The sequence below is a fragment of the Phoxinus phoxinus genome (assembly GCF_949152265.1).
Source record: "Phoxinus phoxinus genome assembly, chromosome: 10".
NCBI lineage: Eukaryota > Metazoa > Chordata > Actinopteri > Cypriniformes > Leuciscidae > Phoxinus > Phoxinus phoxinus.
In genome coordinates this window covers 5947928-5962434 of record NC_136885.1, presented here as the reverse complement: position 1 = coordinate 5962434, position 14507 = coordinate 5947928, and the positions used below count along the sequence as shown (strand labels likewise).

The 14507-nt window shown below is 42.9% G+C and overlaps 1 protein-coding gene across 1 annotated transcript; it reads right to left on the bottom strand.

Moving 5' to 3' along the window:
- Nucleotides 1–8994: 8994 nt before the first annotated feature.
- Nucleotides 8995–14223, bottom strand: tent5aa (terminal nucleotidyltransferase 5Aa). The gene is made up of 2 exons (XM_079624640.1): nt 13623–14223; nt 8995–12454 (listed from the first exon to the last, which is right to left on the bottom strand). Exons 1-2 carry the CDS (start codon nt 14106–14108, stop codon nt 11675–11677), a joined length of 1266 nt encoding a protein of 421 aa, XP_079480766.1. The 5' UTR covers nt 14109–14223; the 3' UTR covers nt 8995–11674.
- Nucleotides 14224–14507: the final 284 nt, after the last annotated feature.

Genomic DNA, 14507 nt, shown 5'->3' with positions numbered 1-14507 from the left:
AATGTCTGAGAAATGAAATATTTCCCTGTGAGCCCTAATGACAGATTTCATTAGCTCTGTGGCTTTCCGTCAGCTCCATGCCTCATCTGTCTGTGGGTTTACCCTACTTTCCCATTGCCCTGTATGTACGAGAGATTATCTCTGCAGCACATAGTGACTAAATGCAAACCTGCTAACTCTAATGAGTGTAATCCCACAGACAGAGGGATCACCTTCTCTCTCTCTTCTGGACTCCACCCGGTCCGTTTAAAACCCTGAACGTCAGAGTTACATGCACAACAATGAGAAGACACTTATAGCGGGCCTGAGACACACATCCTTTGTCTTCTAGCAGCACCACACCTCTCTCAAAAGCTCATCTTACCTTCATTTATCCTTATATCCATAGCATTTCTTTCCACATTCCACATTAGTTTTTATTTATAACCATGTGCCTTTCATGTTGTGTGTGAGACGGGAACATTCTGACACGAAACTGCTGAAACTGGAGCCCACCAGGGTTCAATCCTTGGACCTTTCCTGTTTAATACTACTAGACCAAATAATGGAAATCTTCAACATTGTTTATCATAACTATGCGATTGACAACCTAATCTACTTACCTGGCTGTGTCATCAAGCAATTACAGCCCCAGGGGTCGTGTTTTACCTGGCATTATCATCAGTCTCAGATTATATGACACTGCAATGCAATTTTGACAACATCTGAATGTGCTTTGAATAATCCAATCACAAAAAATATGGTCCCCCTGTCTTCACTGGCATTTAACGGCGTCCACTATGACAAGATCACACTAAAAAGATGTTAATACCAGGTGTATGTGGTGCTTACTTCAGTAAATTTTTTGTCCATTTAATTGCTTTTTTGTTTCATTATCATTTTTATTTTGCAATCTGTCTTTACATTTCCTTCATTTCAGCATTTTATTTCATTCATTTTTATTTTTCCTAAATAATTTATAAAGAGAACAAGCGTTTTGGAGAATGGATTGATGTAGAAATTGACTTTATTTATTTGTTCTTTCTCTATATCATGCCTACTGTATGTAGAGCACTTTGAAACACCATTGTGAATGAAATGTGCTATTTAAATAAATTAGAATAATAGCGGAATAATAGCGGAAGAATAAACAGAATTTGTCTTGACATTGTCACTTCTAAGCAAAAAGGCCATTGATTGAAAGCTGGTAAACCTCAAATGCACAGAAATACTCTAAAATGATAATAATAGTAATAAAATAAAAAAACATTTTCATAATGATAACTTTACAATTTGGGGTGAAACAAAACAAAAAGTAAGTTTTGAACTTGTTGGCCAACATCAAATACTAAACTGAAGTCATACAGTCGCACAGACATGTGTATGTACAGTAGATCCATTGTGCTAAAATACTAACAATAAAATAAGTACAAGATTTCTGTTTCAAATAAACATTAAAAAAATTGTATAATGGTTTCCACACAAATATGAAGCAGCACAACTGTTAATAATAATTGAGTAATTATGCTGAAAATTCAGCTTTGCCATCACAGAAATAAATTATATTTACATTATATTACAATAGAAAACTGTTATTTTAAATTGTAATAATAATTCACAATATTACTGTTTTTACTGTAATTTTATTAAATAAATGCAGCCTTTGTGAGCATAAGAGCAGATTTCTGTGTATTTGTATGTGTGTATAACAGTAAAGATGTGCTTTAAGAATGTGTTTCCCGCACCTCTGTATGCATTCAGTGAGTTTGTTATGACAAGGCTGAATGGTGAATTAATGTGGTGTCGGCAGCAGGCAGCGAGTCTGTTGGAAATCGAGGTAATTCCTCGGCACTAACACAGGCAAGGGGGCTTTGCTCTGGGAAACAATGTCACTTTCCTTCAGCGTTTCTCCAATTCCATAAACCTCTTCATCTGGAAAAAATGCCTCACGGAAACGAAAGGGAAAAGGTCCCGTGGAATAGCCGGCAGCTCTCCAGTCCAGGATTGGAAAACGCATTAGGCGACAGAGAGACTGTTTTTGACGGTACTCTGTATACCTACTGATCTAGCAAGTACAAAGAGATAGTTCAACTCACTCCAAGACTACCAGAGTTTCTGCTGGGCTCTGATTTCCAAAATAAACTCATCAAATGGCGTGTGATTTCATGTGTTCTCTCTAAAGACTCACACGTGGCTGCTCACGATCTTAAAGAAGTCTGGAGCTCTGATCCAAAACCTCAGTTCCTACTCAGAGAGCATTCAGGCATCATCGGGTGCTTTTTGTTGTGAATACTGTTCAAAATGTTAAAAAATCTGTGGTAAAAACATGGTACTGGCGAAAAATCAAGAAACCAAGCGATTCAAACAATAAGACTAACAGTGTTGAGCTTTATAACAATGATTCGTTTTCTGCCAATGTATGTTGTTCCCTTGTCTAATAAAACATATAATATATTATTGCGTCTTTGGTGTTTCCATGGTTTCTGCAAAATAAAACCGTAAATCGAGGGTAACGCGGGTATGATGTTCTGTGTCCTGGTTAAAATCGCTTATTTCTTTATTTTTAAACATTCTTGGAAACATCTGGGATAATGTAAGTACACAAGTCAAAAAAATATATGACACTGTTATAGTGGTTTTTGGATATTTTAATCCAACAATCTTACATATTGTTCCTTTAACATATCCCAGAAAGACTACTGAACCCTTTGAAGGCAGCGATAGAGATGATGAAAGAGTTGGGCGTCATCGAAGCGTCCACAAGCGAATGGAGTAGCCCGCTCGTGATCGTGCCAAAGAAGGACGGATCGCTGCGTGTCTGCATCCACTTCCACAAGCTAAATGTCCATTTGAAGTTTGATACCCTATGCCAAAGATCAAAGAGCTGTTGGAGAGGATTGGACAGGCCCAGTAGATCACGACATCGGACCTGTGTACAGGGTACTGGCAGGTGCCCCTCCGAACTCCAAACCTCCAACCACCCATTGGACTATACCAGTTTACTGTCCTACCCTTTGGTCTGCAAGGGGCACCTGCCACCTCCCAGCGGCTACTGGACCACATGTATTCATGGTCCTCTACAGCCACAACAGGGCAGACCACCTGAACCATCTGAGACAGACCCTGGAGAAGATCCGAGCAGCAGGACTGTCCTTAAATGGACAACAATCGTAAAGAACTATTATATATCACACTATTATAAAGTGCACCCGGCTTTAAACATCCAAGTTTATTGTACTTAAAAAAATGTTAGGCAGCAACGTTTTTTTTGTTTTGATTTTTTTACAGTGAGGATTATTGTTTTTTTCTGTGCACTTGTAAATAAACACCACCATACTCTCAGGTATGTACAGGTCGAGCTAACCTTTTTTTTTTGTACCTTAACATGTCTCTCAGTAGACCCGAGAAGACCAAGCCTGGGTCTGCCAGAAGTGTCAGTATCATACAATTTTGCATCACAAAACAGTATCTGCATCACAGTATCTGTATCATACATTTTAACTAACTGAATATTGCTTATTCCGCAGCTAGTCACATTTTAACCATATTCATACATTTATGAATGACAAATATGCATCGCGTTAAGTTCATTAGTTTATTTATGTTAAAACTGTGTAATCCAAATGGATGGAAATTGTATACGCAATTCTCAAATACTTTGATATTTTTAGATACCTAAATATTTTTTTCCAGTTTGTTTCCATTAAGATAGCCAATTAAATTAGTATAAATAGCAAATAAAAAAACTCAAATTAACCTGGTCTATTTCACCAAATACAATTACACCAAAACGAGTGACCATTGAGAGAGTTTCTGCCTATATAAAGTGACCATCTGCCTATATATGTAGGCAAGGAACAGGGCTTGTGTTTTTAGTGGCCTGTACATAACACAAAAGCTATGACGTTGTATTTGACAAAATAATTGTTCATCGAACATCAAGTAGAAATACTCAGTGATAGCTGCTCTATTCTTTGCATGCACTAAAGGTTGACCCGTCTAAAGGTCTGGTTGCCCCAGGTGACTGCTGATGTCATATCTATGTCCAGCAGACTGTGGCTTTACACAAATGTCATCTCACTAAGATATATGTTTATTGCTCACTGAGTGTGGCTGCTGTTGAATGCCTGACCTGCTGTAAAAGCAATGGAAGTCACAAAGTTATTGTGGTCTTTCTGACGCAGTTCACCCTAAACGACCTTTCGATTGACCTGTTTGCAGTTTGTGCTCAAAACGTTTAATTTAGAGGTAAAAAAAACCTCTGTTCTGAGAACTACTGTTTTTCTAGCTGTCTTTTTTTCATGAGGGTCGTCGTGAGTCCCTATAGTCAATTCTTCCCTATGACAACAGGGGCGTAGTTAGCACAATACAACATCCCCAGTATATACCACAGTTATTGGAAACATATACAGTAGTTTGATATAGTGGTGATACATTGGCCATCACCTTATCAATTGTCAAATGCAGTGGTGTAAAGCGTGGGATGCAGTGGTGTAAAGTGTGGGATGCAGTGGTCTAGAGCGTGGGATGCAGTGGTGTAAAGTGTGGGATGTAGTGGTGTAAAGTGTGGGATGCAGTGGTGTAAAGCGTGGGATGCAGTGGTGTAAAGCGTGGGATGCAGTGGTGTAAAGCGTGGGATGCAGTGGTGTAAAGCGTGGGATGCAGTGGTGTAAAGAGTGGGATGCAGTGGTGTAAAGCGTGGGATGCAGTGGTGTAAAGCGTGGGATGCAGTGGTGTAAAGAGTGGGATGCAGTGGTGTAAAGTGTGGGATGCAGTGGTGTAAAGAGTGGGATGCAGTGGTGTAAAGCGTGGGATGCAGTGGTGTAAAGCGTGGGATGCAGTGGTGTAAAGCGTGGGATGCAGTGGTGTAAAGTGTGAGATGCAGTGGTGTAAAGAGTGGGATGCAGTGGTGTAAAGCGTGGGATGCAGTGGTGTAAAGCGTGGGATGCAGTGGTCTAGAGCGTGGGATGCAGTGGTGTAAAGTGTGGGATGTAGTGGTGTAAAGCGTGGGATGCAGTGGTGTAAAGTGTGGCATGCAGTGGTGTAAAGCGTGCTATTCAGTGGTGTAAAGTGTGGGATGCAGTGGTGTAAAGCGTGGGATGCAGTGGTGTAAAGCGTGCTATGCAGTGGTGTAAAGCGTGGGATGCAGTGGTGTAAAGCGTGGGATGCAGTGGTGTAAAGTGAGGGATGCAGTGGTGTAAAGCATGGGATGCAGTGTTGTAAAGTGTGGGATGCAGTGGTGTAAAGCGTGCTATGCAGTGGTGTAAAGCGTGGGATGCAGTGGTCTAAAGTGTGGGATGCAGTGGTGTAAAGCGTGCTATGCAGTGGTGTAAAGCGTGGGATACAGTGGTGTAAAGCGTGGGATGCAGTGGTGTAAAGTGAGGGATGCAGTGGTGTAAAGCGTGGGATGCAGTGGTGTAAAGCGTGGGATGCAGTGGTGTAAAGCGTGGGATGCAGTGGTGTAAAGCGTGGGATGCAGTGGTCTAAAGCGTGGGATGCAGTAGTGTAAAGCGTGGGATGCAGTGGTGTAAAGCGTGGGATGCATTGGTGTAAAGCGTGGGATGCAGTGGTGTAAAGCGTGGGATGCAGTGGTGTAAAGTGTGGGATGCAGTGGTGTAAACGTGGGATGCAGTGGTGTAAAGCGTGGGATGCAGTGGTGTAAAGAGTGGGATGCAGTGGTGTAAAGTGTGGGATGTAGTGGTGTAAAGCGTGGGATGCAGTGGTGTAAAGCGTGGAATGCAGTGGTGTAAAGCGTGGGATGCAGTGGTGTAAAGCGTGGGATGCAGTGGTGTAAAGTGTGGGATGCAGTGGTGTAAAGCGTGGGATGCAGTGGTGTAAAGCGTGGGATGCAGTGGTGTAAAGCGTGGGATGCAGTGGTGTAAAGCGTGGGATGCAGTGGTGTAAAGCGTGGGATGCAGTGGTGTAAAGTGTGGGATGCAGTGGTGTAAAGCGTGGGATGCAGTGGTGTAAAGTGTGGGATGCAGTGGTGTAAAGAGTGCGATGCAGTGGTGTAAAGTGTGGGATGCAGTGGTGTAAAGAGTGGGATGCAGTGGTGTAAAGTGTGGGATGCAGTGGTGTAAAGTGTGGGATGCAGTGGTGTAAAGCGTGGGATGCAGTGGTGTAAAGTGTGGGATGCAGTGGTGTAAAGCGTGGGATGCAGTGGTGTAAAGTGTGGGATGCAGTGGTGTAAAGCGTGGGATGCAGTGGTGTAAAGTGTGGGATGCAGTGGTGTAAAGAGTGCGATGCAGTGGTGTAAAGTGTGGGATGCAGTGGTGTAAAGAGTGGGATGCAGTGGTGTAAAGTGTGGGATGCAGTGGTGTAAAGTGTGGGATGCAGTGGTGTAAAGTGTGGGATGCAGTGGTGTAAAGTGTGGGATGCAGTGGTGTAAAGCGTGGGATGCAGTGGTGTAAAGCGTGGGATGCAGTGGTGTAAAGCGTGGGATGCAGTGGTGTAAAGTGTGGGATGCAGTGGTGTAAAGCGTGGGATGCAGTGGTGTAAAGTGTGGGATGCAGTGGTGTAAAGCGTGGGATGCAGTGGTGTAAAGTGTGGGATGCAGTGGTGTAAAGTGTGGGATGCAGTGGTGTAAAGTGTGGGATGCAGTGGTGTAAAGCGTGGGATGCAGTGGTGTAAAGCGTGGGATGCAGTGGTGCAAAGCGTGGGATGCAGTGGTGTAAAGCGTGGGATGCAGTGGTGTAAAGTGTGGGATACAGTGGTGTAAAGAGTGGGATGCAGTGGTGTAAAGCGTGGGATGCAGTGGTGTAAAGAGTGGGATGCAGTGGTGTAAAGCGTGGGATGCAGTGGTGTAAAGTGTGGGATGCAGTGGTGTAAAGTGTGGGATGCAGTGGTGTAAAGTGTGGGATGCAGTGGTGTAAAGAGTGGGATGCAGTGGTGTAAAGAGTGGGATGCAGTGGTGTAAAGAGTGGGATGCAGTGGTGTAAAGCGTGCTATGCAGTGGTGTAAAGTGTGGGATGCAGTGGTGTAAAGTGTGGGATGCAGTGGTGTAAAGTGTGGGATGCAGTGGTGTAAAGAGTGGGATGCAGTGGTGTAAAGTGTGGGATGCAGTGGTGTAAAGCGTGGGATGCAGTGGTGTAAAGTGTGGGATGCAGTGGTGTAGAGCGTGGGATGCAGTGGTGTAAAGAGTGGGATGCAGTGGTGTAAAGTGTGGGATGCAGTGGTGTAAAGTGTGGGATGCAGTGGTGTAAAGCACGCCACCACTGCTCTAGACCAGTGTTCTTCAAGCCTGCTCCTGAAGGACCCCCAACACTGCATGTTTTCTTTGTCTCCCTAATCCAACACACCTGATTCAACTCATCAGCTCATTATCACATGGTTTAATAAGCTGATGAGTTGAATCAGGTGTGTTGATAAGGGAGACAAAGAAAATGTGCAGTGTCGGGGGTCCTTCAGGAGCAGGGTTGAAGAACACTGCTCTAGAGTCCAGTGGAGACGTGTTCTGTGGAGTGACGAATCACGCTTACCAGTCTGGCAATCCGGTGGATGAGTCTGGGTTTGGCAGGAGAACGGTACTTTCCTGACTGCATTGTGCCAAGTGTAAAGTTTGGTGGAGGGGGGATTATGGTGTGGTTTTTTTTTTTTTTTAGGGGTTGGGCTTGACCCCTTAGTTTCAGTGAAAGGAACTCTTAATGCTTCAGTTACCAACACATTTTGGACAATTTCATGCTACCAACTTTGTGGGACCAGTGTGGGGATGTTCCTGATCCAACATGACTGTGCACCAGTGCGCAAAGCAAGGTCCATAAAGACATGGATGAGCGAGTTTGGTGTGGAGGACTTGACTGGCCCACACAGATTCCAGACCTCAACCCGATAGAACAGCTTTGGGATGAATTCGAGCAGAGACTGCGAGCCAGGCCTTCTCGTCCAACATCAGTGCCTGACCTCACAAATGCGCTTCCCATAAAAATTCCCATAAACACACTCCTAAACCTTGTGGAAAGCCTTCCCTACTCGTCCATCGGATTGCCAGACTGGTAAGCGTGATTGGTCCCTCCAGAGAACACGTCTCCACTGCTCCAGAGTCCAGTGGCGGCGTGCTTTACACCACTGCATCCGACGCTTTGCATTGCACTTGGTGATGTAAGGCTTGGAAGCAGCTGCTCGGCCATGGAAACCCATTCCATTAAGTTCTCTACACACCGTTCTTGAGCTAATCTGAAGGCCACACGGAGTTTGGAGGTGTGTAGCTATTGACTCTGCAGAAAGTTGGCGACTTCTGCGCACTGTGAGCCTCAGCATGTGCTGATCCCGCTCTGTGATTTTACGTGGCCTAGCACTTTGTGGCTGAGTTGCTGTTGTTCCCAGTTGCTTTCACTTTGTTATAATACCACTAACAGTTGACCATGGAATATTTAGTAGTGAGGAAATTTCACGAACGGTCCATTCACGGTACCACGCTTGAATTCACAGAGCTCCTGAGAGTGACCCATTCTTTCACAGATGTGTGTAGAAGCAGTCTGCATGCCTAGTGCTGGATTGTATACAACTGTGGCCATGATTGGAACCCCAGCATTCAATGATTTGTGTCCCATTACTTTTGGGAATATAGTGTATATATAAATGTAGGTTTTTATGTTAAATTCCTTTCTCACATCTCATACCTTTTATGTTTTGCAATTTCATTAGATGCTGCAAGTGTCACTTAATCACGTGACATTTTTTTAAATACATAATACAGTTCCGTTTCCAGGCAGTTTTGGTTGATTTGGCACAATCTATGGGGCAAAAGGTTTTGGTGCATGCAAATCCATTATAAATACATTTATCTAGCAGATAAAGCTCTCTTGGTGTAGTTTGATGATAGACCTTTATATTTTATATGCTTTAAACTTGGTCCAAAAGCAGAGAGGTGTTCAGATTTTCTGACAGGTTATATTTACATATTAAACAAAGGTGGGTAAACTGACAACTTAAATGCATGAGCACAATGAAATGACTGTGTTGCTTGAGAAAATGTGCAATATACAGTTACATGTGACAAAATGACATTCTGCAATTGGTGCAATTCTTTTTTTTTATTGAAGAAAACATTTCAAATCTTCAAACAATTGAACACAAAAAATGTACACAAAATAAGCAGTTAAAAAATGACATTTAGCAGCTTGAACGAAGAATTCAAAGCAGAATGACAATTAAATTCACTGATACAAATAGAAAAACAAGCATAATGTTTGTTTGTCCTAAAAATAAATGTTTTTTATAAGACATTTGACCACTAAGCGTTTGGCATCATCCGAAGAATGGCAAGAAAGGAACTCCAAACTTCACAGAGCGAGTCAAACATCCCGCTGCCAGCAAAATCCACAGGATACTGTCAAAATGTTAAGACAAACTGGAGGGCGAGTGAGAACCACAAAGTGGAGATGCAAACGTGTAAAAAACTAAAAGAGATGAGATGTTTGAACATGCACAGGTGCACCATACGGCCCTCCTGATCAGCACAGACCCCATTGGTTAAAATCAAATGTTAAATGCAAATTCTACTGACTGATATCAATCACTTTAACGACCATATCTTAAAATCTTCACAAAAGCATCCATTGATGTTTTTAAAGGGGTCATATCATGTCATAAATTTTACTTCATCTTTTGAGGTAAAATATTTTGATGTATTATATATAGTGGGAACTGCATGAGGTTCTCAAGTTCATGAAAATGTAATCATAAAAATATAAAATAAAAATAATTTACAAATAAAGCACTTTAAAAAGATTTGTTTACCTGCACGTCATTGACAATAACCCAACATCAGAGAACCGTGAACATTCAAATGTGTTGTTATTTTTGTTGTTAATATCATTGAAGGATACTTCAAATAAATATTTTAGGTCAAAGGGATTCAGCAGACAAATACGTTTGGGAATAGCCTACTATATAACTTTTAGGGATCAAAACTTGCTCCCCAGTCCAAAAACAACATTTATTGAAACTAAACATCCACAACTTTCTGACAACAGACAGATGAATACATTATTTACACACCAATGATGTCTACTGTGTGAGCCAAAACTTGCAAAGAATGTGCCATTAAGAAAAAGCCCAAAATACCCAAAATCTTGTGTGTATGAGCCGAGCAAAGCACAAGGTTTGACGGGGGTTTCTATGAGGTTCTACACATCTAAAGATCAGGAAAAACGGTAAGGGAAAAATTAAACCGAGACTATTTTGGAAAGGAAAAAAGTGAAACGGCAGTGAAAAAGTATGATATGACCCCTTTAAAATCTCTTTCAGAAATGTTATGCATCACAAATGCAAGTTATTTCTCTTCATTTAATCTTAATAATGCCAAATAGTGCAACATTTGATTGATGCGAGCACTTAAGCGTTATATGATGGAAACTCGACTACAAAGTTTGCATTCCATTGAAGATGGATTCAATGATCTGTGCTAAATACTTGTCTGTTCAGCCAAATTGCTCACAGTAATGAAATAAGCTCTATTGATTAAAAGACATTTGTCGAGGGAGATAAACCCCTTCACCAGCTGAACCCATCTCTCCAGCCCTCCCTCTCTCGCTCTCGTCTGAGTCCTCGCTTCTCTCTCACACTCTCGCTTTCCTCTTCCTTCTCCTCTCAAGTGTCTTTGTCAAGTCTAAACATATATGCCACCGCTCCGCCTACTTCCTTCCGCAGCGCTATTAATCAAGCGCAGGTTAACACTCTGTTAACAGGGGGTGAATGTGGGGTCACGTTCAGAGCAGCTGTGAAGGGAGCGCATGAACACAGCCTGTTTTAGTTCCACCGCTTCAGCAAGAGCTGTCGAATTCCCTGCTTGGATGTTACAGCAAATACTGTCCCACCATCAAAGCTGCTTCTGCAAATACCTTTCTTCTAGAAAGCTAGGAAACGAACTCCGCTCTTGGCGCGAAACAAGTCTTTTCTTTGTTTTCTACCATGCATGCATGTGCCCTCAACGCTCACCTTTTTGCATCTACCTAGAGCATCACGTTTCTTATCTGGATGCCGCTCAGAAACAATAAATTAAGAGTTCAATCACAAGACATACTGCTTCAGAAATAACACAGAGGACCGCAAAGAAAAATGACACTCGCATTGGTTGTAAATCAGGACACATCATGTACATTCACAAGCTTTTAGTCCCTTTGTCGTGTTTTCGAGATTATGAGGTTGCTTTGCTCACCTCAGTATACTGCATTGACATTAGGCACTTTGAATGCATTCACATGTACAAATATAGACAGCGCTATCACATCATTTGATAGTCTGGGTATAAAAATACAATCTTAAAATCTTTGGTTTGTACACTTTTTGACTTTCCCCCCTCGTTCAGAGAGTCTTTGTGAAAGGTTCTTTGCGATACATCGGTTTCTGTTTGGACTGAAGGGTGCAACGGCACCTCGTGCTTCCCTTTTGATGCATCTAATGACTGAGATTAAATGTTTTTGATAGTGTCAACCGGTCAGAAACGCATGTTAGTACGTTTAAAGCCTCACAAATTAAGCAGAAGTTGCCCTCCAAACTGCTGTTAGCAATGGCCATCTTATTTCAGAAAACAGCGCCAGTCTGCATGAACGAAAAACCCACTGGAGCTGTTTTACACTGAGCCCGGTTCATGTCTCTCAAGCATCGGTGCGCATTGGGGAAGTGAGACGGTTGCGAAACAACTTAATCTCCCTTACGACAATGCAATGATTAAGCTCATCTTTTTCACCATCTCTCAGTTGCACGGTAGCCACGTGGAGTAGGTTTGCTGGTGGCAGGTAAAGACCGGTTGCACTTGGGCAATGTAATAATTGCTAAAGTTACCGTCTGCTACATAAGGGGCAGGTTGGTAATAGCAAGTGACATTTGCCACGTTGGGTATGACGTTCTGCTCGGCCAGCACACGCACCGCCAGCATGGCGATCAACCCTAAGGCCTGCCGTCGCTCGTGTCCCATCAGACACACCGTGCTCTCGTTCACCACCCCATGCAGAGTCGTCAGGTAATCGTACTTGCGGTCCTCCAAGCCCACAAAGTGGTTCTGGAGGTAAGACTCCAGCTTGCGCTGCTGTTCGCTGATGTCCGAGAAGTCGATGAAGAAGCGGGAGCACATGTAGCGCTGGAGAGACTTCATCTCTGACTCGGAGGCGGCGCGAAAACCTCTCACCAGAAGATGGCAGTACTTCAGCAGGCCTCCTCCTCGGATCTCCTCGGGGTTCCTCGTGCAGATCACCTTGTTGCGCAAGTGGTCCAATGCGGCGGCGAAGTCTCCGTACACGCTCTCGCCGATGATGGTGGGGTGAAACGTTTTGGCCATTGGGTTCTCGGAGCACTCGTAGAAAAGAAGCAGAGAGTCTAGCTTAATCTGGAAAGAATCGACACTGAACTCGAACTGCCGGCGCAAAGAGTCCACGAACTTGAGCTCTACATTTTTGCCCCGGTTGTTGGAGAGAGAGATGAGACTCCAGCGGTCCGAATCATTGCACACTTTCACCATCTTCTGCACGTATGCTTCCTGCACAAAAAGACAAGCAATTGTTTAATTATTATTCAAATAGAAATGCATCAAACACATTCGAATGCACACTCCGTTTGCCGTATCAGTTCTCCGTAATTTCCTGTCGCAGGAGATCTAAGAGGCTGAGAATGCTCGATTGGCTTTAACCTGCTTTAGCGCAATCCTCTTACCGACAGAAAACCAACATTTCACCAGCCTATCAGTAAACTACTCTAATTGCATTTCTACTGAATGTCACTGGAGACTATAGGGATCCATGCAGATGATCTTAAATTACACACTGAATAAACAATATCACAAACAAACAAACAAATACATGAAGGAAAGTCAAGCAGTGAAAGCCATGTCCTATAGTGTGACATGCTGTACTTTAAACACCATTTTCTTATAGAAGGATTATTAAAGATTTTATATGAACTAGTCATTCAATGGTCTACTGATAAACAACAAATTGTGTCATCAAAGCTAAAGTAACTTAGTTTACTTTACTGTATTGTTTGCCTAAATTACTCACCTTTTTATAACCGTTTAGTGAAAAATCTGTAGAATACCTATCTCAACAAATGGAAATAGTCCAAAAGAAAGATGAAAATAATTTCAACTATTAAGATGGCAAAAGAAGGTTCTTTATTGGCATCGATGGTTGCATCAAAAACCTTTAACATCCATGGAATCTTTTCATGGTTCTTTATAGTGGAAAATGGATCTTTAGATTATTAAAAAGATCTTCACACTAAGAAAAACGTAGTTCTTCTGAAGAAATGATCACTGAAAGGTTCTTCAGGGAACCAAAAAAGATTCATCTATCAGGATCTATGCAAAAAACTCCCATTTGGAACCTTTATTTTTAAGAGTGTAAATATAATGGAATGAATATGATTGTTTCTTCATAATGCATGTTATGTTTTAGTGTTTACATTTTTATTTGTTATAGTGCAAAACTAACTTTATAACTATGCATGGAATTATGAGCTCATTCATTTAAGAGACTGATTGGATATTTTATACATTTGTAGGCTATTTTTGTTTTAAAAATTATGCTTATCTGACAACTTCATTAAAACTTAAAAGAAGATGTGATCACTTAAAACATAAACGTGTCCTTTTACAAATATGTAGGTACATTTACATCAATTAATCAACTCTCATGAATCTGGACACTCACCTTCAGGGTCAACGGTGTGATTTTCTTTTTGTTGACCCCATCAGGTAAAAAGTCCAACAGACAGTCCAGCACTATGTTCTTGACGATCTGAAACTCCGTCTCTCCCTTCAGGTCCACGCAGAATATGAGGTCCAGGTCCTTGTAGCCGAGCCCGCTGTCCCCGAGCAGGACGTGGCTGGCGGCGGACCCGTTGAGCCGCGTGTCCCGCACATGGATGCCCTGCTCCCGCATGCGGCCCCGCACCGCAGTCACGATCTCCCGCGGCTTCATCTGCAGCGTGGGGAAGTTTCCTCGGCCGTGGATCGGGATGCTCTCCGTCAGGACGAGGTCCAGGCGCTGGACCTGCTCCCAGCTTAACACGCTGAAGTTCGTGCTGTCCGTGTTTGCGTCTGAAACTCTGTCCTCTTCAGCCATCGTGGGGTCTGTGTGAGGACTCGGAGGAGTGTTTGAGGATCTGGAGATGTTATGAGGAGAGCTGAGGTGCATCACAGAGGAGACGCATAATGCGCTCGAGACTCTACTGAGGTCTGTCCTTGTGATGTGAAGAGCGTCATGCGTCCACAAAGCGTTTGAGAGTGTGTGGTGTGTGTGTAGTATGACAGCAGTGCTGAGGCTTTCTGTGCGCCTCAGGTCACGCCTATCACACACACACACACACACACACACACACACACACACACCACTGTCACAGCAGCAACCCAATGAGACGCGTCTCTCCACAGCTGTCCGCTCAAACGCGCATTTGGACATTTAGCTCAAGGGTTTCTGAAACTGAGGTCCGGGGACCCCCGGGGGATCGCGTGGGACTGCTAGGGACTAGGACTAAGTTTAGAGTAAATCGATAAATAGATGACATTAAAATAATGTGTAAATAATTAATCTTAC